This window comes from Peromyscus maniculatus, chromosome 8 (genome assembly GCF_049852395.1).
Source record: "Peromyscus maniculatus bairdii isolate BWxNUB_F1_BW_parent chromosome 8, HU_Pman_BW_mat_3.1, whole genome shotgun sequence".
In the NCBI taxonomy this organism is placed as follows: domain Eukaryota; kingdom Metazoa; phylum Chordata; class Mammalia; order Rodentia; family Cricetidae; genus Peromyscus; species Peromyscus maniculatus.
Genome location: NC_134859.1, coordinates 11,359,151 through 11,383,886, shown reverse-complemented (window position 1 = coordinate 11,383,886; position 24,736 = coordinate 11,359,151). Strand labels below are relative to the sequence as shown.

At 48.0% G+C, this 24,736-nt stretch overlaps 2 protein-coding genes across 5 annotated transcripts in view; both read right to left on the bottom strand.

The window, feature by feature from the left end:
• Nucleotides 1-15,112, bottom strand: part of Trap1 (TNF receptor associated protein 1) — a 32,353-nt gene extending 17,241 nt beyond the window's left edge. Inside the window, exons 1-5 of the mRNA XM_006984703.4 lie at nucleotides 14,967-15,112; nucleotides 7,841-8,005; nucleotides 7,143-7,225; nucleotides 4,532-4,672; nucleotides 815-886 (exon numbers count right to left, since the gene is read on the bottom strand). Of these exons, the coding sequence (XP_006984765.2) occupies nucleotides 815-886; nucleotides 4,532-4,672; nucleotides 7,143-7,225; nucleotides 7,841-8,005; nucleotides 14,967-15,054 (549 nt within the window). The 5' untranslated portion in view covers nucleotides 15,055-15,112. The remainder of the gene's footprint in view (nucleotides 1-814; nucleotides 887-4,531; nucleotides 4,673-7,142; nucleotides 7,226-7,840; nucleotides 8,006-14,966) is intronic.
• A 3,037-nt stretch (nucleotides 15,113-18,149) lies between these two features.
• The window catches only part of Crebbp (CREB binding lysine acetyltransferase), a 143,002-nt gene continuing 136,415 nt past the window's right edge, over nucleotides 18,150-24,736 (bottom strand). For all 4 annotated transcript variants that reach the window (XM_016003228.3, XM_016003229.3, XM_006984701.4 and 1 more), the window contains 2 exons: nucleotides 24,202-24,483; nucleotides 18,150-22,951 (listed from right to left, as the gene is read on the bottom strand). In XM_016003228.3, the coding sequence (XP_015858714.1) occupies nucleotides 20,804-22,951; nucleotides 24,202-24,483 (2,430 nt within the window). In that variant the 3' untranslated portion in view covers nucleotides 18,150-20,803. The remainder of the gene's footprint in view (nucleotides 22,952-24,201; nucleotides 24,484-24,736) is intronic.

The window sequence follows — 24,736 nt, the reverse complement described above, 5'->3', positions numbered from 1 at the left end:
CCACTTTTTATAAATACTTTCACTTTGGGGTCCCATAGACACAGAGGGTGAACACATGCTTCTGCAAACACCCCAGTGCCAGACTGGCTATCCTCACGTGGCCGGAGTCCACTGTCCAGAACATCCTGCAGATCTGTCTTCCACATACATGCAACACAGCAACTTCCAGTACATCTGGCCAGCGCGACCAATGAGCTGACGGCACATCTCATTCTGTTTTTATTCATTTAAACCAGCACGTGTAGCTCACAGCTGGTCTCTGAGATAGTGCAGACTACCTCACACAAAACTCAATAAAGAACTTCATGGGCAGAAGTCACAGTACAGAAATTTTTTAAAGTAGAAATTCCTGTGAGACTTATTTGGCTTATTAATGATGCCATTTACACAAACAGAAAGAGACAGAAAACTACACAGGATCCTCGCTGAGGATCCCAGGACAGAGACATCTTGTCTGCCCAGCATAGCTTCCATCTCACTGGGACTACTAATGGCTGGCTGTCCAGAGAGCCACTGCACCTGTAGGCAGGGTGGCCCAAGGTCATTCTTGAAAGCAATGCTGCTTGGGAGAAGTGGCCACCTCTGCTGACTGTCTCAGGGGGTGGCTGATAGCTAACTGGAAGACAAGTATCAGGAAATGGAATGGCTTCTCCTGGACTTGGACAGGCAGGCTTCAAAGTGATCACTCACTATGCTGCAGCTCTGAGCAGTGACTTCAATCTCTGCTCTAAAATGAGGCCACTAACAGAAACCTCTCTATGGTCCCACAGTGCCCACCCTGGAGGGGAGGGACAATGCTCTAAGCTATACCTACCTTTGACCCCGATCTGGCGATTGTACCCAGGTTGGATACCAGCTCCTCCTGTGTCATCCCAATGCCAGTGTCCTGAAGAGAGAGATACTGTCACACACAGTCCCTGTATAGCTAGGCCAAAGCAGATGGACAGCGCCAGGATTACTGATAGTCTCTGTGACACCGGACAGGCAGGGCTGAGGAAGCATACTACAAGCTCATCAGAAAGTTCAGTCCTGTCAGTTTGCAATATCAGAGAACTCATCACTGAAAACACCCCAGGCCCAGGGTGCAGCTCAGTAGTTTAGCTCCTTTGTGGAGGGCCTGGGTTCCATCCTCAGCCCCTAAACACAAACAAAACCAATCCTGGGAAGAAGGAACTAAGTCAGCAAGTCAACATGTAAACATCCAGCTCCCATCACTGAGGAATACCCTGGCCACACCCATCCTCTAGTGGCTCTTCTGACGCAGACAGAACAATTGAGGCAGTGATTACAACTGTGGTGTCCTGTGCAAAGTGAGGGGGTGGTTTAATTCTGCAAGCAGGAAGGATGTCCTGCAGTCCCCTGGCCAGTGCAACTCTCCTGTGGGGCCACAGGTCTTCTCCTCCTGCAGCAGGCCTCTGCTAGATCCTGTTCCCCCAAGGGATGGTGTTAGCATGTGGACATCTGAAGGGGAGTAGGTCATGGGAACTACCCCCTCACAATGCCCATAAAATAATAATAATAATAATAATAATAATAATAATAATAATAATAATAATAATAAATACATAAATAAAAGTCAAAGGCTGTGAGTCAGGTGTGCTGACTGACACCTGTAATCTCAGTATTTGGAAAGATGAGGCACAAGGATTGAGGTGTGTTTGAGGCCAGCTTGGGCTCCTTGCTGAGTTCCCGGTCAGCCTGGGCTCCAGAACAGAACGCTTGCCTGGCTTGCGCAAGGTTGGGTTCCATCCCTGGGAACACACAGACATACACCAAGCTCGAACTCCAAAGAGGCCTGAGGAGCCACTGGCTTGGTGTCTTAGAGTTACTACTGCTGTGACGAAACACCATAGCAAAAGGAACTGGGACAGGGAAGGGTTTATTTCTTTCACAGTCCCATATAACAGTTCATCATCAAAAGCCACGAGGGCAGGAACTCAAGCAGGGCAGGAGCTGATGCAGAGACCATGGAGGGGTTGCTCATCATGGCTGGCTCAGCCTCCTTTTTTACAGAATCCAGGACGACCTACCTGAGGTGGCCCCACCCACAATGGGCTGGGTCCTGCCCCATCAATCACTACTTGAGAAAATGTCCTACTGCCGGATCTTATGGAGGTATTTTCTCAATTTAAGCCCCTCCTTTCAGATGACTCTAGCCTTGTCCAGTTGACATAAAGCCAGCCAGCATACGGAGGCCATGTAAGGACACAGAAAGACGTGTGATGTGCTAATGCCTTGGTCACGGGCTGCCCAGTGTCCAGACTGTGACAGTACTTTCTGACATTCATAAACTATCAGGTGACAGCATTCTGAGCAGATACAGACTCAGGCCACTGTATCTGTGAAAACCCAAGGTCTCCGCCATTACAGGCTCTTCTTCCTTCAAAGTCCCACCACACCCTACTTGAGTTCCTCACCACAAAAACAACTGCTTTTCATCAACCTCTCTCCGCTGCCCCTCCACACAACTGAAGAATACTCCAGATGCCAACGCTTCATCAACTGAGAATGGGAGAAAAGCAGTCAGAAGCAGTTTCTTCTTCCTCGGGGACGCCGCTCCAGGGCGGTGTGAAGGGACGCCAGCCCTACCAAGGGCTCGGGCAATGACGTCAACACAGACCAGAGCAAGACAAGAACTTCGACACTGGGGGTGGGTGGAGGAGAGGGGCTAGACATAGTGTAAGTACGGTTCTCACATATGCGATTCTCAACAACCAAGTAAGTAGAAATCAACAAGCGAGCAAGCACCTTTGACAATCAAGCTGGAACAAGAAGCTGTGCCAGCAGTGGGCAGCGCAACATGGCTGGACAAAGCCTCAATGCTGTCATCTGCAAGCTCATGCCTGTGGCATGGGCCAGGACCCGAAACAAAGGGCAACAAAAACCTTCTAACTAATTCTCTCCAAGCTACTAGACGAAGTGTCCAAAATATCGTCTGAAACTTTTGTTGTGGAACATGAAAAATTATAATTAAAGAATGATTTACAATTAATTTCTATGTATTAACTATGCCAATAAACTTATATAAAACTTGGTTTCTAGTTGGTCACTAAATAACTTAAGGAAATACTTATCTTAGTATACCAGGATTTTTAAAGCTGCTCTTGTTCTGGTTTGCTTTGAGAAAGAGTCTCAATATGCAGCCCAGGCTGGCCTTGGATCTGTGATTCTCCTTAGTCTCCCCAGTGCTATATTATATATAAACTATTATAGGTATATGCCATCCCACAGACACCCTGGAACTTTCTACAGACCCCTTAAAGAAAATGTTCCTGTTAGGCTGATCCAAGGGAGAAAATGTACCTGGTACTCTCTGCTTCTGACTTGCTCTGCTTTCCTCCCAGGCTGACCTGTAGATTCACCGCACTCCAACAAGTCTTCCCAAGTTTTATATGACTTGACAAACTGACTCAAAATTTATACAGCAATCCAGAGAACTTGGAATATTTTTCAAAAGAACTATCTTGAGACTTGCTATAAAGCAGTAGCAGTGAAGGCAGAGTGCTCCGGGACCGCGGCTGACAGGACCGGAAGCTGTACAGGCAGTGTGCCACTGCGTTTCTCACCACGGTTCCAGGATGATGCAATGGAGTCAACTTCTTAAGACAGTGCAGAAATGAGAGCCAGGGACACAGGGTCAATTTCAGCCCTCACCTCATACCATACACGCAAGTTCACTGCAAAGTATCACAGATCTTAATGGAAGAGCTAAAGTAAAAAACTTCTGGAAGAAAACATTTTCTGAATGTTTTCTAGAAGAAAAAAGTATTGCCTTTTTCAGAAGCAAAACTTTCCCTTCAAATCAGTAAAAGCATACAAGACAATAAATGACAAGAGCTGGGAGATGGCCCAGCGGTCAATATGCTGACTGCTCCTGCAGAGGACCAGAGCTGGTTCTGAGTGTCCACACAGTTAACTCCACTTCCTGGGGGTGTGCTGCCCCCTTCTTGTCTCCTCAGGCATCTGAATGCATGTTGGTGCGCACGCACGCACGCACGCACACACGCACATAGCGCACATGCACATAAATAAAAATAAATACATCTTTTAAAAAGAGAAAAAGGGGATGGTGGCGCACACCTTTAATCCCAGCACTCAAGAGGCAGAGGCTGGTGGATCTCTGTGAGTTTGAGGCCAGCCTGGTCTACAGAGCGAGTTCCAGGCCAGCTAAGGCTGCACAGAGAGACCCTGTCTTGAAAACAAACAAACAAAAAGAAATGATAAACTTTGACCCAAGAGTACAAAGAAGTCAGCAATGGAGAACTTACTTAGTGTGTAGCAGGCTCTAGGTTAAATCCCCAGTACCACAAACAGTAAAAAGAAACCCCCACCACTCTCACTCTTCAAGAGACCACTGAGGTAATTGTAAACTTCCTTCTCTTCTGTCAGTGCCGGGTGAGCAGGAGTCCTCAGACCGGAAGAACGGCCAGCACAGCACTTGGCCAGCTAGAACTGGAATGCACGCCTCCCTGAGTCTGCTCAGTCGGGTTGTTTCCTGAGGAGGAGCTAGGTAATGCCGGGACAGAAGTACCTGGATGGTGATGGTGCCTTTCTCGGCATCAGTCTGCAGGTGAATCTCCAATTCTGGCAGCACCTGGCCTTCAGACACCAGCTTGTGCCGCAGTTTCTCCAAGGCATCGCTGGCATTGGAGATGAGCTCTCGAATAAACACCTAGGGAATGGAGCAAGAGGCAGGAAGATGAAAGGCGCTGACAGAGCTCTGACTGGTGAGTTGCAATGGCTGTAGTTGAGGACCTGCAACAATACCCAGTCTCCCTCAGTGGATGGCATCTCCTCAGCACATGCTCTGTAGCAAACCTCTCCTTTCAGGATGTTCACTGAAGCCTGAAGTTACATGTGAACTCAGACTTTTCGAAGCCTGTGAGCGGCCCTTGACTTGCACAAGATGGTAAACATTCTCCAAATGTCTGTCTCTCTTACTCTATGAGGAAAGGGACACTGCCACGCCATGCAGCCTGGTGGCAGAGGCTTGTAGTCTCAGCTACTTGGGAGGCCGAGGCAGAAGACTGTGAACTCAATACTCATGAGAGGAAGCCTGGGTAATTAGTGAGACTCTGCTCCCTACCCCAAGAGGAGGTGAGGCTGGGAACACAGGCAGGACACTTGCCTGATCACACCAGGGCCTGGCTTCTGTCCCCACCACCATGAAAAGAGAAAGTGCTGCTTCATTTCATCCAGGGGGCCAAACACAAGCCTTGACCTTTCACAGAAAAGGTCAGAGGCCTCGATTACACACAGAGCTCATGAGAACAGACAGGAAGTGGATAACACGAGACCAAGGAGAGTGCTTCCTGAAGATCCTTTAATTCTGTGAAATAGGCACAGTGCTACTTCAGAATCTCAGTGTGAGCTGCACTGAGAGAGCAAGTTTCCCTTTTCAGGTTTTTCTTTTTTTGATTCTCATGTCTCAGCTTCCCAAGTGCTAGAGTTCCGGGTGTGTACAACCACCCTCTGCTGGTGGCAGTTTTTCTTGACTTTTCCCAAGTCCTGTCTGTCACACCTGTACGGATTTTGTTTTTGCTGTTGCCACTGTCTGGAGACAGTCTCTCTGTGTTGCCCAAGCTGACCTCGAACTCATAACCCTACTGTCTTACTCTCCCCAGCACTAAGACTATGGGCATGATTCTCAGCACCAAAAAAGTGAATGTTAACCTCCTCAAAAAGAATCTCTAAAATGAAGCGCAGGGACACGTGTCTGTGATGTTAGCCCTCAGCTGGTGTGGCGGAAGCAAGGGTGAAGGATGGGTGAGCTGCCATCTTCCAGGAATTTTTCCAAATGACAAACACAAAGGAAAGGAGGAGAAGCACCAGACCCATGGCCTTCAGGCCTTTTAGAAAACACGGAGTGTTCTTTCGGCCTCACACATGCAAGTCCACAAGAAGGGTGCTAGTCATCAAGGGACTAAACACTGTTCAAAAAGGAATGCTCCATAAATGTTCACTGTGGCAAAACTAGGGATTACAATGTCACCTAGCATGCTGTTAAATGCGAGATTGCCGCTGAGAGAACTAGTGTGCTGCATACTGAACACATGAAGCATTCTGAGAGCTTAGACAGCTGCCCGTCATGGGTGAAGGAAAATGGTCAGGAAAAAAGGAAGCCAAAGAGAAAGGCATCTAGGTTGAATTGAAGTGCTGGCCTACTGCACCCACTACTCCACCCGCCCCCACCCCCTTGTTCAAAAGCCAGTGGCCCTGAGTATTTGGGGCCCTGATGGACATTCCTAGCCAGGCTTAAAGTGCAAAAACAAATGAAAGGCTGGGCGGCGGCGGCGGCACACGCCTTTAATCCCAGCACTCAGGAGGCAGAGGCGGATCTCTGTGAGTTTGAGGCCAGCCTGGGCTACCAAGTGAGTCCCAGGAAAGGCGCAAAGCTACACAGAGAAACCCTGTCTCGAAAAACCAAAAAAAAAAAAAAAAAAAAACCAAAACCAAAAACAAAAAACAAAAAACAAATGAAAGCCCTAGACTGTATAAAAAAAGTTCCAGACCAGGCCAGCAAGAGAGCTAAGTAGGTCAAAGCACTTTCTGCCAAGCCTGGTGACCTGAGTGTGATCCCAGGACCCACAAGGTAGAAGGAGAGAATCCACTGACCACTAATGAGTACTATCGAATATGCACACACAAAATAAATAAAGGTGAGAAAACAATAAGAACAAGGTCATCCTTAGCTATAGAGCGGCATGAGAGGCCCTGTCTTGGAAAAGAAGTAAAGTTCTGCTGCAGCGCCCGCTCTCTGGTCCTCACTACAGAGGCCCAGGCCTGCAGTCCGAGGAGGCCGTACAAGCACAAGGGCTTCAAAGCACAGCACCGCCCTGCAGGAACAGAGCCGAGTGGTGCCTAGGCCGGCACTGGGAGACTTAAAGACTATCAGCAAAATTTAATTAACTCCCAAAGTCGACCTGGCCCAAAGAACCATCTGGTATACTGATCTGAGAAATTAAAGCAGACACTGTAAGAACCCCTCATCAGTGGACCCAGAGTGGGGCCTGTCCTCAGCCCACACCCCACGCCCTCTGACAGCGTGCACAGGACTTAGATTTGGCACTTTCCTAGGACGGCATGGAAGCAGCTTTGCCAGACCCCTGACCAGCCTGGGGAGTGATGCACACACATCTTACCTCTTTTTCTGAGTACAGGGAACGAGCCACAATGTCCAAAAGTTTCTTTGTCTCTGCCTGGAACTCATGTTTGGAGACAGAACCTGGTAATGAGTCATTGACACAATCAATGAAATTGCATTTCCATTTTTGTACCTTTTGAAAGAATGGCTAAGGTCCTGACTCTTAAACACAGAGGAATGACTGAGAGGAGTGGACACTTAAACAGACTCTTCCAGAATAAAGGACATGGAATAACACTGCAGCCATAGAGAGGGCCACGTGGGGACTAAGTAAGGCTTCAGCAAACTGGGGAGGCCGAGTTCCCAGAGTGTGTGGTTGGAGACCCAGGATGGCCTTAGCTACCAGGTTCTACTGTGTATTCTCCAAAAGAATGTGCTCTAATAAATTATTCAAAAAGCAAAATTATAAGAAAGCCTCACTTGTCAACATCAACAGTTCTGTCCTTGTTTCCATCAAAAGCCAGAAGTGGAGCCCCTGGGCCCTGGAGATGGCCCTTGGGCCTGGAAACAGCCTTCCTGTCCTGCAACTGCTGGGGAAGTATTCCCTTTCAGTGACTACCACCACTTGTCATTATTACCAGTTGGCAGATTCTTCGGACGACCACCAGAGGGGGCAAGACACAGCAGGTGATCGCCAGGAGCTGCAGGCCTTGAGATGGTGGACACTTCCCAGAAGACCTACATCTCTAGGCTTACCCTGCACAGCCTCGGTACTGCTGATGATGGAGTGCAGGGCCTCCTCCTTCTTGTCCTCGGCTGCCTGAGTGCTATACAGCTGTCCTGCAGAGATCCTTGATGCCAGGCTTTGTGTGGGGCCCCGAAACTGGACTGTGGTCCTCTGAAGGTGCAGAACTGGCTTTCCTGAAAGGACAATTGTGAAAAATGGATGGGAATTCCTATTGGAAGGCAGATGTCCTAGCTCACTCACACTGTGCCTGTCATGCGGAGACTGAAGTGGATCTCAGTCCAGCCCCGTGAGGATGGAGGCACAACTGCTGTAGCAGGTAGTCTCAGCGGCCTTCCCTTACAGGTTGACTGTCCTATGTATTTTACCAAAAGACATCCGGTTGGTCATGTTTAGCCAGGAGGGGACTCGGAATTGCTTTTGTAACTTCCTGGCAAGCCTGACGGGTCCTGAAGCCTCTGGCATAGAACTAGGTGTGAGGTGTCTCTACTTGGTGGGATCAGCCTAAGCCTTCAACGGCCACACAAACCTAGCAGCCTAGCAGACACTGTACTCCAGCCAGAGGCATGGACCTGGTCTATACCTCTCGGTAGCCCCAAGGGCCAGCTGGCAGGGCCTGACCTGGCTTAGTAGACATCTAACAAGTCTGTAACACTGGAGGGGTACAGTCATACTCAAGACAGTCTGTGTGAACATCTGGACTGAAAGGAAGCCCCTCCTGCCAGCTCTGCTCACCTTTAATCTCCAATCCAGGGAAGGAATAAAAGAATAGCCAGAAATGAGTAGTTTTTAAAAACAAATATATCTGGGCCAGTGAGATGGTTCAGCAGGTAAAGATGCTTGGTAACCAAGCCTGATGACCTGAATTTAATCCCCAGAACCTGCACAATGGAAGGAGAGAACCAATTCCTGGGAGTTACCCTCTGACCTCCACATGTGTGCCATGGCACACAAATGCCCACACATACACACAAATAAAAATGTAATTAATTTTTTTTTTATTATTTTAAATAATGAGTGCCTGTGTGTTTCTGAAACACAATGGCTGGCAGAATAAGGACCTGTGAGGGGGAAGAAGGAAATCCAGTTCAACACGATTCAGGAGCCAGTGTTGGTTCAAACTTCTAGAGTCCGACACTGGGCAGTTTACTGTAGGCATATTTAAGTACAGTACAATTTGGGAAAAGGTTTCCTGCTGTAACACAATCCTCTGTGCACAAGAAAGCATAATCAGATCAAAACTCTTCTTGGTTCTATTGAAGGCTATTTGTGCTATCTTAAGGCCTAGAGGAGGACCGGGTCTCCGTCATACAGATAGTGTAGAGGTCATCTCAGCTATTAGTCACCTCTGGTCCTGTTCATGGGAGCTTGGCATGACCTGGCCCTACAGACAGGGTAGAACATAGAGCTATTAACCACCTCCATTCCTAGCCTTCTGGGTGGAAAAACAGGTTATACATCTTTTCCATAGGTTTAACATTCCAAGTTTCCCTAGCGTTATCTTTGAGCACAAGGACCTTTGTGCTCCCAACATTTGTGTATGAATTATATGCACATGAGTGAGTGTACACGACCAGAGGCCAAAAAAAGGTATCAGATCCCTATGGAGCTGGAGTTACAGGTAGGTGTGCTAGGAACTGAACCCAGGTCCTTTGAAAGAGCAATAACATTCTTAACGGCTGAACCATCTCTAAATACACTTTTCCCTCATCGCCATAGTAACCTGAACAAACTACTATGCCAATAGACACAATAAAGCACAGCACCCAGGGGGGCTCAACCCTTCCTGGAACATGCCTGCAGCAACCTGTGAGGCTGTGCAAGTGAATTTCACTCAGTGTGGTAGTTTCAATGAAAGCAGCCCCAGAGGCTCATAGAGACTGGCACTACTGGGAGGTGTGGCTTTGTTGGAGGAAGTGTGTCATAGGGGTCGGGATCGGTGCGGCTCTGAGGTCTTGGAAGCTCAAGCCAGGCTTAGTGTATCTCTCTCTTCCTGCTGCTGCTGATCCAGATGTAGAACTCTCAGCCATCTCTCCAGTACCATCTGCCTGCATGGCACCATGCTTTCCGCCATAACGATAATGGACTAAACTTCTGAACTGTAAGCCACCCCAATTAAACATCTTCCTTTATAAGAGTTGCTGTGGATGCCGGGCGGCAGTGGCTCACGCCTTTAAACCCAACACTCGGGAGGCAGAGTTAAACGGATCTCTGTGAGTTTGAGGCCAGCCTGGTCTACAGAGCGAGATCCAGGATGGGTACCAAAACTACACGGAGAAACCCTGTCTCAAAAACAAAACAAAACAAAACAAACAAACAAACAAACAAAAAACCGAACAAACAAAGGAAAAGAGTTGCTGTGGTCACGGTGTCTCTTTACAGCCAAAGAACAGTGACTGAGACACTCGGGAGGGTGGGCTTTGCTGGCTCCTTCCCTGAAGAATCTCTACAGAGATGTGATGCTAGAAGGCCACAATATTGAAGAGCACTGTCAAAGTCAAAGACATGGAAGGTATATCATCTGTCACTCAGGATGCAGGCCATGTGAGCATAAGGGATATGGAAAGAAAATGTACCTCTCCCTCCCACAACAGTTAGAAGATAATGTAGTAGTCCCTGCTATGAGGAGACTTGGTAAATATGATACGAGTTTACAAGTAATTAGTTTTCCAGTATGATTTTAAAAATGTTTTTGAAGATGACCATATGTGTAAAGGCTTTACCAGAAAGTGTCATTTTTACTGCCGGTTACAAAGCTGACCTCCAAAGGACTGCACACACGTGCTCAGCTTGGTCAAACTGGCTCTTCACCAGCCCCAGCTGTCCAGCCTGAAACTGGCCTGGGTACAGACTGAGGTCAAGCACACTAACACACTGTGAAATGAGCCTGGCTTCTCAAAGCTGGAGCAGGAAAGGGGGAAGGACTAGGACCTGAGTGCTGCCCTGGAGTGAAGGTACCATAGGACCAGGACATAGATCCCTTGTCATGGTGACCAAAAATAAAAGCCGACACACAGGGTGTGTACCTGTCCGGGTACACCCCACCTCCACATGCATTTCCTAACCCTGTCCACTGATGGATAACACCCTGGCAGCAACAAGCACCCTCAGGCTAGGGCCTTCTCAAGCTGTCTAGTAGTCACCCCTTTCTTAGGAACACATTGGTCCCGGGCAACTGGAACCATTCTGCCATTCCTAGTAAAAGGAACAAGTGCTCTGTGTGGTGGGTGCACATGTGAGCCTAGAACTCTGTGGAGCCAGACAGTGAAGAAGGACTCAGCACCGAGGGGTGAGTCAGGACAACATGTCCAACCCGAAGGCACTTTTAGTGTAGAAACTGGGATGATCTGAGCAAAACTGTAACAGTAGCTACTCCAGACTTCAGTCTAGCAAATAGAATCCATACTTTGATGTACAGGGAAGAGAGAACAAGCTTTTTTTTTAATAGGAAAATTGCCATGGAAAACAAATAGAAAAATCACGCTCATATCTGTGGCAGACAGAAATTACTGACAGATGTCAACAAACGACAACTATACAATATTTGCATATCCTGAAAAACCATTGTTGATTTCAAAGAGAAAGTCAATGAATTTATCGTAGAGGGGAAAGGGCAGGTCTCCTTTTTAAATGACTCCCACATCAGGAGACCTGCCAACATCATGATGAGACACATTATCCTTCCTCTGGTATCTTTTTGCCAAAACTGCATCTCTATCTAATCATAAGAAAACATTAGATAATCCTTAAACTGACAGACATCCTAGAAGACCACTGGCTGGAATTCCTCCCAAGGGCTGCAGTCCAGACGGACAGACTAACTGAGGGGAGCTCAGAGATGACAGAAGACGGAAGAGATACAACTAAGATCAGGAATACAGGATCAAGAGTTCAAGGAACAGCTGGAGCTACAGGAGACCTTGTCTTAAAAAAGATTTGGGGGAGCTGGCAAGATAACTTAATGGGTAGTGTTTACCACACAAGCCCAGTGACCTGAGTCTGACTCCTGAAACCCAAATAAACATGGGAGAAAACTGCTCTCTCAAAAGTTGTCCTCTGCACACACAATAATGACAAATAATGTGAATGGTGCACAGCTGCAATACTAGCATTTGGAGAGCTAAGATAGGAAGACTCTACGTTTGAAGCCAGCCTAACTGCATTAGGGAAACAGTCCCCAAACAGAAAAAAAACAGGCTGTCTAAACTTACAGATCAGATGTGGACTCTCAGCTACTGCTTCAGCGCCATGTCTGCCTGGGGCCATGCTCCCCACCATGATGGTTATAAACTAACCCCCTGTAACTGGACCAAAAATTTGTCTACCATCTCTGTGAAGGGAACCAACAGACAGCTGAACTGACTTCCTGCTGCTAGTGTGAGTGATATGGTGATTCCACAGTTAAGACAAACCAGATCTAAGAAAAAGGTCCATCCAGCAGTGGTAATTTGACAGCAAAAGTCGTATGGTAGAAGAGATGGGGTGTGTCTTTATTTTGAAGATAAAAGCAGAGGACACAGTAAACAAAACAGACGAGGTAAAATCCTGCCAGCATAGGTCCAGCTGCTAAGGAGTGTGCAGACTTGTGGCCCAGAATTACATCCAATACAGGCAGCATTGCATGTTTTTCCAGTGTATTTTGTAAAATACATCCATTAAAAAGTGAGGAGGTCCAGATTTGATTCCAGGTTAGCTGAACTTTCTATGCCTTGAAAAATAAAACCAATAACCCAATATAGTGTCTGAATAAGACATTAAACACACTATCTGCACAATATTGGTTTTCATGTTTCCCCCACACCCTAAAGAAAAGCCACAAACCTCAAAGGCGGGCCCCAGCCTTCTCCTGTTACAGCACTGGATGGCCTGGAGCTCACAGGAGCACTGATAATGTGACTGTGACATCGCTGACTGTGTAGGCACGCACTCACAAACTCTTAGCTAGTGTCCATGATGTTTGCCCTCGCTGCAACCACATCCCTCTTTCCACAAGAACTGCTTCAAGACCTGGCTCAAGGCCTCTTGTGGTGTCCTCCCAGGCCTGCTTTCGCCCACTGTTCATAGTAATCGCCCCCTACTATGAATTCACCACTCACTTTCTACGCTGCTCATTTCAAATTATTTTTTGTGTGCTGGTTTGGGGCATCCCTTCTATTAATTCGTTAATATATAATTTGCCTCATTAAATTACAACAGGGACAGGCTTTCATTTCCTGGTATCAAATTCTCATAAGCCAAAGCATCTATTACAAAAGTAGATCTTTCTGAGAATATAAACCCAGCATCACTGAATTCCAACAGAAACAGCTTTTGGTTCAGGGGAGTAGGAAACCTTGCAGAGGTTGTTCAGTTCAGCTTTCAAGGGGGAAAAAGTCACCTGACCACAGGGGCCACTCAAGCGAGCTAGAGAGAAAACACATGAGCTATGGCTTGACTTCACAAAGGTCACCCAGCCTTCCTACAGACCTGCAACTGTTCTTACTAGAACTCCGCTTCACTAAGGTATCTCAGGGGTGAGCAGCGCTGTAAGTTGTGAGACACACTGGCTGTTTTTCTGAAATTAGAAATTTCAATCAGATCATCTCTATGGCACAGGCGAGAGCTAGTTTACATGGAGTGCCACTTCCTGTCTGGCGGAGCTGTATCCTACCAGGACAAGTTTAGTATAGTTGACAACCGTGAATTCAGGACTACCACAAAGTCAAAATCCAGGGTTGCTCTGGAGAAACAATCAATCAATCAATCAATCAACAGCAGGGGGTTTGGAGGGCTGATACAACATGGAAGCAGACTGAAATCAGAGCTTGAATGAAGTGGCCAAATCGTATATAGTTTCTCTGCTCAATACCCAAGGAGAATTAGCGCCACCACAGAAGCTGGAAATAAAAGGGAATCCTCGTCGTGAAAAGGAGCACCAAATTTTGCAGGTATACTCGGGGAGACTCTGGAGTCAGCCTTTGTGAACAAACCTGGCCGTCTAGCCAGGGCCGAGGAGGTGTTTGCAGAACATGATGCAAGGGTACAAAGAGGAAATCATAGAGAAGATGCCAATCCACCGTTAAAGGAGTAAAACAGTCTTTCACTAGTATCCATGTAGATGCAAATCACAGAAGGTGTCTTCTAAAGCAAGCTCTTTTCAGTGTTCTTGGTGGTGCTGAGGACCAATTGAGGGCCTATGCAAGCCAAGCAGAAAACTCCGACTGAGTTACACACTGACCCTTAGACACTGTGCACTGTTTTTTTGGTTGTTGTTGTTTTTTTTAAGGCATACTCAAATGTTGGAGAAGATACTATGGAATAGGCAGTTTTGCTATTAGAGAATACATACACAGACAAACCCTGCCTCAAAAAACAAACAAACAAATAAATAAATAAATAAATAAAGTCGCAATTTGGCAAAATCGGCTAACAAACAAAAGAAACGGCACTCTGGAACAATTCTAAAACTGAATACACGTTCCTCAAGACTAAAGCGCTCACTCAACCTTTACCACATTTTTTGTGTTCAGCAGAGCATTTAGTGGCGGATGAGTAGCTGCTGGAAAAGCCACTGTACCGTGTACCAGTATATGCTAACATGAAAAGTTGTGTAAGGAATGGTGGAAACTTTGAATAAGATTCTTTAGCACAATTCATATTTGACTTGGGCCCTTTCATGTAAACAGTTGTAAATACATATACCTTATGTGTATGCTACGCTAACACCTTCACCATTACTTGAATAGAGGGTGGGAAAGCACAGATTAAGGTCCTTTACTCTCTACATTCCCTGTTGTATCTTTAATTCCAGACCCTGGGGATGCAGGGACCAACCCCTCCGAGTTCACCGGTTTCCTGAAGTCCGGGGTGACTACTGGGTTTGTTCAGTTTCTACCCCAGGGCTTGAGCTCTGCGGGAAATGAGCGTGTGCACAGCTGCGTGCCAACGAACGAGTGAGCCCAAGTGCGGGAGACGGCCATCAGGAACGCCAGGGGCTGACCAGACCATGCTGGGGGTGCCTGCGATTCGTTTCCCTAGAAGCAACCGCACTTCCCTGTCCCCGTCCCAACGTGGCAGCCCCGGTGCTGTGCGGCCTCCCACCAGTCAAGAGAGCGCACGGCCTCAGACGCTGCCTCTGCGCTCTTGCGCCGCGCTCACCTCGCCGGACACCCGCCAGCGTGGGCGCCCGCAGTGTAGCCTGCAGCCCGCGGCCCCACAGCAGCACAGCCCGCAGCTCGCGCGCCATGCCTCCGTCCCAAGCGCCACGAACAGCCACGAGTGGTGAGGGAGGCTTTCCGCAGGGGCGGCGCAGTGACGTCATGGCGAGCGACGGGCTCGGGCTGCCCAAGGCTCTGCCTGCGCGGGAAACGCGGTCGGAGCAAACCCCAGCACGGAGGCCTGAGGACCGGACTTTTTGACCTTGGATGTCAGTGACAAGGGCGTGGAGTGTGTGGGGATTGTGTCCCCGGAGCTTCGGCTGCGCCTGGGCGCGAGTACCCCATTCTCGAGATGTCCCTGCCCAGGCTGGAGTGTGGACGAGCGAGACCTACCCAACCGTGTGTTTCTATGCGGTTGGGCCACTGGAAGAGTCTCCTACGGCAATGCCAGAAAGCTACAGTGACAAAGAGATTTTAGGTTTGACTATTATTCACCAAAACGTGAACTCAGTAACCAACAACTCCAGAAGTGGGCTTACCCGTTTATTGTGACTTTTCTCCTGCCTGGAAGTTTGCTTGGGGATCCAGGCCATAAACCTGGTCTCAAACGCCTGATCCAAACTCTCTGGCCACTTCCTAAACAGATTGCCTGTTAACGCTCTTATCTTAAAGCTCAGGTGGCACCTTTGTGACAGGTTCTTACTAAATATATTTTGCTATGATCAAATTTTACAAAAATATTAACGTGGTTGCTTAGCTTGCTACCAGACACTAGTCCCAACTGCAGGAACATACATGCCACACAAAACCATTTACTTATAATTTGTAAATGGTGATGCAAAAAATCCAAAAGTTCTGAGTCAGGAGCGGTTACCTCCCAGATCCTGGATAGACTTGAAATGTTGGCAGAGGGCAGGCATGTTTAGGAATGGTTCCAGGTTGAATATGTCAAGGACAGCTCTCACATTCTTGATTTATAGATGGAAAATAGAAAAAGAATGGACAGATTTAGGAGGCCAGAGAGATGGCTCAGTCTGGAAATGCTTGATACCCTGATGTCCCCAAGAAAATGACAGGGCAATGTGCGCTTGTAATCTCAGCAATAGGGGGAAAGAGAAGAGAATCCTTGGTCAGGTTTTGCTGACCAACCAGTCTACATAAATCTCTTAGCCTCAGGTTCAGGGAAATGACCCTGTATCAAAATGTAAGGTGGAGAGGAGCTGAGGAAGACATATTTCATTGAACGCCTAATGGCTATCCCCACTCTATAGCCAGTTCTGCTCCTGTAGGCACACATCCTCCACTCCCAACCCCACACTTCCTCATTACAGTCCTTCCATGTCCTTTCTGGGATCCTTAGAATCTGTTTCTGGCTTGTGCCTCTGCCCATGTCACCACACAGAATAGCTTCCCTGGATACTATTCCTAGAGGGATCGAGACACCTCCCGGTTCGTTCCTTTAATTCCCCATTCTGGAATTGTCCTTTCTGTCAGAGCTGACAGAGCAATCTATAGAACACCGTATCTGGCTCAGAGCAGAATGTTTTGAAAAGGTGAAGTGACATTTGGCAAAGAAGAACCTGGGCTTTTTAGTTAAGGATGGGGATGTAGGTTCTGTTCATTGTAAACCAACTGCATTGCAGGCAAATCAAACCTAGGCCCTCCTGTCGTCCGTCCGTTCCCGGAAAACCGAAGTTTGGACCTATGTATTTACCAAGGGTCAGGAACAGGAACTGACTTCCCACAAAACTCCAAGGGCCTTTTGTACACTCTAGCTCCAACTACAGTGGTTGTCTAACAGTGGTCCACTTCAGACATCTCTTGACATTTGCCTCTTGCCCTGCCTGTTCCCACTTCCCAGCTTTGGGACTTTAGTCATTTCTTTTAGTGCTCATTCCAGGAAGGAACATGGGAATCTATCTTGTCTTAGTGGCCCATATCTGTGCCTACATCTCAGGAGTCCCGGGCAGTACCACAGATAATAAAGGAGTCCTGGCAGCAGGATGTCAGGAACAAGTCTTCAGTTCCCTTCTGCACACAACAGACTTTAAAGGACCTTTGTGTTCAGATTCTCACTCTAAAATAACTTGGAGCTTTCCTATCATTCTCCTCCCAGGATCCTTTATCTGAATTTCACAGGTCAACCTACAAGTATGGGAAATGTCAGCCTGTGACATTTCCTTGTGACAAGAGCCATGGAATACAAGATGAAAGACCCAAAGGCCATCTCAGCTTCAAGCCCCTAGTAGGAATTTTGTAGAATGGACCAAGTGGGGTCCATCAGGAGCTCAATTCTGTGAATAGTAGGCTCTCCTGAACTCCCTTGAACTTTTATTTAGTGAAAAGTGAATTATCAAAGATTTCTAACAAATCCTCTATAACCTGGTGAGCACGATGAAAGCACTGTTTTAGACAGTTTAGATCAGCTGCAGACCCACTCACTTGGGAGTCTACTTTAGTTTGGGTTCTGAACCATTTCTTCAGTGTGTTATCACTAACTGTTCTCCACCCTGCACCTAGCATTCACAACACAATTAGTATGACCAATGCATGTGAAACACCCAATACCTTTCAGGCTACTGTGTATTGTTAGTCCCAAATGGGCAGACTTATTCCTACATTCTCCAGGTTTACTACAATGTCTGGGCACAGAACTGCTTCCCAATACACTGTCCTGTATTATATTTCCTGGCATCACAGTGGCTACCAACTCACAATCACCTTAATGAGAAGTGTTCTTTAAAAAAAACAAAAACAAAACAAAACAAAACCAACTTATTCTGTCATACAACACTAAAATTAAACGTTGATTCAAATGCAATCTTTGCCCCTCCCCTTTCTGAGACAGGTCTCTGAGACTATGTAGCCCTGGCTGTCCTTTCATTTCCTATATGGATCTTTGGGTTTGAGGTCTTCCCGATTCTTCTAGCTCTAGCTCTTCTGGGATTAAAGGCATGGGCTACCTTGCCCAGCTGGTCCCATTTAATAGAAACCAAATGAAAGTTACATGTATTCACCCCAACAGTGCAGAATAGCATGTTATCTGTGGACATAACATTCAGTTCTTAAATGCTAGTTTCTAAGAGCCTCAAATGCATGTAGGGTTGACACCAGGCATCTTCAGTTGTTCAATGATCAGCAGCTGAGCTAATGCTAAGGGGATCATTAGCCAATCGGAACCACCTTTGAATCCAAGCAGTTTTACCAGCTTTTATTATAAACACCAGCACATTTCAAGTTCCCTCTTTTTGATCACAAATATAGGACTTTTTTCTTCTCCTCTTAAGTATACAGCATGAGACACAGTGTCTGGGCACTCCAGCTCTTACAGAAATTTCCTTAGGACAAACTTAGGGATAGTATCCACAGCCCACACCCTCAGCCACATCCTTCGACATCCAGATGGACAACTGCACAGGATGCAGACTCCAAGGAGGTTGGTACATAGCTTTGAACTTCAGGATAACCTGAAAAGGATGTCCCCATTGCCCACATTAAAAGGCTGCACACTGCCAAGTGCCACCTTCTGAGTGGGGCTGAGAGCAGCTCTTCTGAGGCTCCAGTTCCTCTTCTTGTTTGAACACATGGCTTGGGGCTTCCCAATCGGCAGCAAAGGGAATTCTGAAGAGAGCCGAGAATGTGCAAGGACCCATCAAGCTGAACAAGGGCGGAGCATCACCTCTGAAGGACTTGGGACAGCGCTTAGGTGGGGGATGTTAGATGATGGCCTATTCCTTACCTGGTCTTATCCACAGTATTAAAATCCAAGATTCAAAATTCTACATTCAAAACTCTAACCTTGAAAGGCTTCGTCAAATTTAGATTTCCAAGTATCAGGAATTTTGAAAATATTTCTGTGAACTTAAAAGGCCAAAAGGAAGGCTATTTGGGTCATGATTTCTAAATTTAGCTGCCCCCACCCCCATCTAGACCACTCTTTTGTTGGAAGACAGGTATTTAAAAAAAAAAAAAAGTTCCCTGGGAGCAGCAGGCTAGGGGCTGAGTTCCCCCGTCAGTGGTCCTCCTCTCAGATGTGACATTTACAGTATTCAGGAGCTACCATGCCCTGCTCAGGAAGGGCACCTGTAACTGGACTTCATGAGCGGGTAAGACCATGAAGCAGCAGCCCCCAGGGTGGCACCAGGCCTGCAAAGCCCTAAGGAGGCCACATGGGGCAGGCTGATGGAGGTAACCTCCCTGTTGAACTTGTGGGGAGGGGAGGTCAGGAACCACCTCAAGTCCCTGGAGCACCCTTTGCATTGATTGTGGGATCTGGGTAGAGAAAGGGGGGCTGTCTGAAAAAAAAGGGCAGGAGCCCTCCCCACAGGGGCAGCTGGCCAACGAGGAGGAGGACAGGAAGAGTGGGCTGGAGGCAAAGTGCTGTTTCTGACCCAGCGGTGACTGTCCCTTGTGGCATGGGTGACATTCACCTGTGAGTACTGAATATGCAAGGCAATGCTGAGATGCCTCCTCACTCCGCACAGGGACCCCTCCCCCTTTCCCCTTGGTGGCCACAAGCCTGGGACACTTCCCAGCTGCCACCCACACTGCAACTAGGACTGCAGCCCCGACCTCTCCACTCTGAGCGAACAATCAGAACCATGTCTTACAAAGAACAGACTCCAAAAATATATATAAATAAATAAAAACCTTAAACATTCTTACAGGGATCTTAAAGAACAGAATACATGTTAAAAACTTCAGTAATTTATATCAATTTTAAGCGATACTTTATATACAATGGGGAAAAAAACACATGCATAGTCCAAATACAATGTTGAAAACAGCATTTTCATAACAAAAAAACCCCCGAACACTAAGTGTTAATATCATGTACATGAATTCAAGAAGGACCACCCTTTTTGTCTGTTGCACACAGTTTATTTAACAATATGATATAAGAAATGAGTTGGTACGTTACCATTCTATACAGTGATTGAATCTTCTTGAATTTTCTTATTTATAGTAATTATAGCGCTTGCATGATTTACACTAGAATTGCTTTTCCTCATTTCAAGTTTCACATAGAAGAAAGAAAAGAATGCTTCTTCTCTATTAACATTAGCATGGTCTAAGAGAGTGATCATCCCTATTTTTGTCTAAAACCAGTTTTATCAGAGAAACAAAGCAACAATTTCTACATCTGCAAGACAAGAGGCTGGCTTAAGCCAGCATGTATAGATAAATGTGTGTGGGTGTGTACATGTGTGCACGCCGGAGTCAATTCCTATCGTCCAGGGGTAATACTTGGAGATGCCCACAGAGTTCACTATAGAAAAAAATCTTCCCGCAACATCAGCTCGTTATCGGGACACATTATAAGATGCATTATTTCTGGAACCAGTTTCTGAGTATTATTTTTCTTTTCACTTTTAAACATAAATGTTTAAGTCTTGAAAATACAAATAAAAAATATGAATATAATGAACTTGTTTTTCCCATTAAAAAAAGGCATGAGTCACCAGCAATGACGACAAAAAAGAATCCAAACAACCCCCCACCCCCCAAACAGGAAAAGAAAAAAAAAAGAGAGAGAGAGAGAGAGAGAGAGAGAGAAAGCCGAGAGAGAGACCGACCAGATATTTAAATCAACTGGTTCTTAACAAAAAAATATATTCTTTGTATTGTTTCTTTAAACATCAATCTACCCTTCCATGCTTGGGAGTCACAGTCCCATCTAGGCTTAATAAAAAGAGCCCAGATGCCTGGATTTTCAGTACAAAAAGTCCAAGAACATGAAAGGGGAGGGGGGGAAAAACAAAAAACAAAAAATAAAATAAAATAAAATAAAATAAAGTCCCCCAAACAAAAAAACAAACACCCAATGCTCTCATAATGCTACAAACCCTCCACAAACTTTTCTAGTGTGTCTCCCGTGGTATCACCAACCAGGGACAGTTCACTGGACAGCGCGCTCCTGTTGGGGGTATTCAGCTGGGGGAGCATTGCACTCTGTTCAGGGTTCCCAAGGTGTCCCTGATCCATGGAGCTGGCCATGGTGACTGCGAGTCCGGGGTGGGGGGAACCAGTCTGGGGTGAAACGTGGTGTGGTGAAGGCTGGGGCTGTATCCGTGGTGACGGGCTGGAATGTGGAGGTTGGGATTGGGGCCGCGGAGACTGGACAGGGGCTGGAGACCGCACCTGGTTACTAAGGGATGTGGCGATCTGTTGGCCGGGGAGATGCGAGGCCTGTGGCTGTCCTGAGAGCATGTGCTGCTGGGGGCTCATGGGGTTCGGCTGGCCTGGGGACCCAATCTGCTGCTTCATCTGCTGCTGCTGCAGAATTCGCTGCTGTAGGGCCTGCTGAATGTTGGGGGTGCTGTCTGCCCCCAGCCCAGGCTGCCCCATTTGGCCAAGTTGTCCCATTGGTGCAGCCATCTGGCCCATGGAGCTGCCCTGGATGGGGAGGTGCTGTTGCATACGTTGTTGCTGCATGGCCGGGGCGTAGCCTCCAGGTCCTTGCGGCTGCTGGAACTGGCTGTGTCCTGCCATGCCCCCAGCCATGCTGGCACTGCTTTGTTGTTGCTGCTGCTGCTGTTGCTGCTGCTGCTGCTGTTGGTGCTGTAGCAGCTGTCTCCTCACCATTTCTCGGTACTGCGGATTCATGTTTGCCATGTTGGGGTTGTGTCCTGGGTTCATGATGTTCAGAGCCTGTCCCTGGGGGTTCAGGCCTCCCATTGCCTGTTGCTGTGGAGGCACACCAGGCCGTGGCACACCAGCTTGCATTGCATTCAGGTTCTGCAGGCTGGGTTGCTGGTGCATGCCGGGCTGGGGCTGCATACCAGGCTGGGACTGAAGTCCAGGCTGGGGCTGCATGCCAGGCTGATTGGCCACATACTTGGCTGTGCGCTGTTTGATGAAAGCTGCCATTAGCTGTGGGTTTGATTTGAGGATGTTCAGCACCTGCTGTTGCTGCTGAGGGGAGCTGGGTGACTTCAGGGTCCGCAGCAGGTCTTGCAGGGCACTTGGCGAGATGCTCCTTGGTGGCTGCACATTGGGCATCCGTGGCCCAGCCACAGCTGCCTGGGCCGGCATGGACATTACAGGCCTGGGCATGCCTGGCATTGGCTGCTGCTGGGGGATGGGTGCCTGCTGCCACTGCCCAGGTGGCATGCTAGACATGACAGGCCCACTGACTTGGTTGGGACGGGGCACATTCAGGCCCACAGGGGCCATCTGGCTCCCTGGGGTTCCCATACCTGCACGCCCTGGGGGCATGCCATTGTTGATGTTTGCTCGGTACAGGTGCTGCTGCTGCTGGGCCTCCCGCTCAATTTGCCGAGCTGCCTCCACTGCTGCAGGTGGGGGCTGGGCAGGGGGTGGGGGAGCTGGCACCTGGTTGGTAGGCTTCCCAGCAGACACTATCGTGGGGGGCTGAGTCCGGGTTACATTAGGGAAGCCAGCTGGTGACATGTTTACAGGTGAAGGCTGAGGCTGGGCAGGGGGCTGTGGTGTTTGGGGTGTGCTGGGCTGCTGCGTGGGGGTCCCGGGTGGTGCTGAGGTAGGAGAAGGCAAACTCTGCTGAGGCACATTGCGGGTGTTCATGGTAGCCATTCGCCGGCGCATGAGCTGGGCCTGCTGCAGGCGATGTTGGATCTGCTGCTGGCGGAGCTTGTGTTTGATGTTGAGGCAGAAGGGCACAGGGCATTTATTTTCTTGGCAGTGTTTGGCGTGGTAGCAGCAAAGAGCAATGAGCTGCTTGCACACTGGACATCCTCCATTAGTCTTGCGCTTACAACCCTTGGTGTGCTGCACGACTCGTTTCATCTTCTGGCAAGATGGCAGAGAGCAGTTGGCATTGCGACACTGGCAGGCATGGACCAGGGACTGGATGCAGCGTTGGATGCTGAGACGCCGAGACTCCTGGGGGCTCTTGGATTGTGGCTCACCTTGACTGCTGCCCTCATCATCTAGACCCAGCCCCCACTTCACCATCTTATGGGTGTGGCTCTTGGTGTTGTAGCAATTGATACAAAGGTCATAGTCCTGTAGAGAAGCAAAAGGGACAGACCATTATCAGCACAGGCCCAGCATGAGCGGATTCCCTTGGGCATGGGGCACACTATAGGTGCAAGGCTTGAGGAGTTATTAATGGTCCCCACTTCCTTCTTTATTTCATGTGCTTTGAGAAAAGCATCAAGACCTTACTTTGAGACTTAACAGCGTGAACTAAGAACACGGTGGCCATTTCCTCCAAGTACTACCAGAGGACATGGGGACATTATCCCCAGGAGCAAGGCATCAAATCATCCTTCCCCAACACAGAAGCTCAAGTGGCTGAGAGATGCTTGAATTTAGAAACTAAAAAGGAAGGATTAAATTTGAAGGGGGTCTTGGGAGATAGTTCAGTGGGTAAGAGGATTTGATGGTCAAATATGAGGACCCAAGTTTGGATCCTCAGCATTCACACAAAAAAAATCCAGTGCCTGTAATTGCTGCACTGGACAGAGAAGAGGTAAGAGGACTGTTGCTTGCTGGTTATCAGCCTAGCACAAGGTTCAGTGACAGATACTTTCTAAGGAAATGAGGTAAAGAGCTACAGAGCAATTCTCCTCTGACCTCAGTATGCATACACTCAAGTTATTCTACATACACACATACCACCCCACACAAAGCTGAGGAGAAGTCCTATGGCTGAGTCTAGAAATTGTGCTCAAGCAAAGTACACATAAAGTCCTAAAATCAGAAAAGTAGAAAGAGAACAGAGAAGCCTGGAGAAAGAGGGAGAAAATCAAGAATTTAAATGTAAGCAAAGAAGGAAGGGCTAGGCAGCCTTTGCTCTGACCAGGACAAGCTCTACATGGCTGAAGATGAGCTACCCACAAGGCAGGAGACAGTAAGCCTGCCAGTGCACACACAAGGACTAAGTATTCTAACCATATGCTGTGATCCTGCCACTCGACCTGATCAAAGGTGGCAACCTGCCAGCAGGATGAAAGGCATCCTTAAGCCCCTAGCAAGGCTAGGAAGAGATAAAGACACTGGATCCCTGTAGAACCAAAGTGTCCTTCCACATTCAGGCTGCCTCAGCACATGGCCTGTAGCTGTAGTGGACAAGAGTACAGCTAAGAGGACAACAAGGGTGTCACTCACGCCTGGCTCCCCACGCTGGGAGAGATAGCACAAACAGTGTTGTGCACAGATGTTAACACCTGCATCCACTCCTGACGGGCAGAAGGCAATGCTAGAGTCTACACCTCCTCCAGGGAAGGTCAGGAGGGAGGTGGGGGACTTACCTCACACACAGTGCAGTGCCAGCGTGTCTCGACATGGTGTTTGCACTCATTGCAGGTGTAGACAAAGCGGTCCTGGCCCTGTGTGTGCAATTCTACCAGCATGCACAGAGTGGACCATTTGGAGCGGCGTAAGGAAGAGAACTCCCAGTGCTTGTCTCTGGCCAGGGTGAGGAAGGCATCACGCCCATCCATGAGGTCACAGCTGAGCAGGGGGTCAGGGTCCACGATGGGGGGCTGAGTGCTAATAACAGGCCCAGCATGCAGATGAATCACAAAGAAGACCTGAAAGGAGGAGCTGCATTAACCTCAGAGAGAGAAGCAGCATGTGCCAAGTGCCTGGCCACATTTTTCTGTGTAATAGGAGGCTAATCAAACCCAGTGCCTGCTTGAGGCCCTGGATTCCTGGGATGGAACATAACCAACAATAAACCACACAATGTATTAACAAACTACTGTTTCACCTTCTACAGAGGGAGCCCTAGCACTGCAGGCCTGGTGCCTGCCACTCCTCTAGGTTCCAAGTATCCCCAGACCC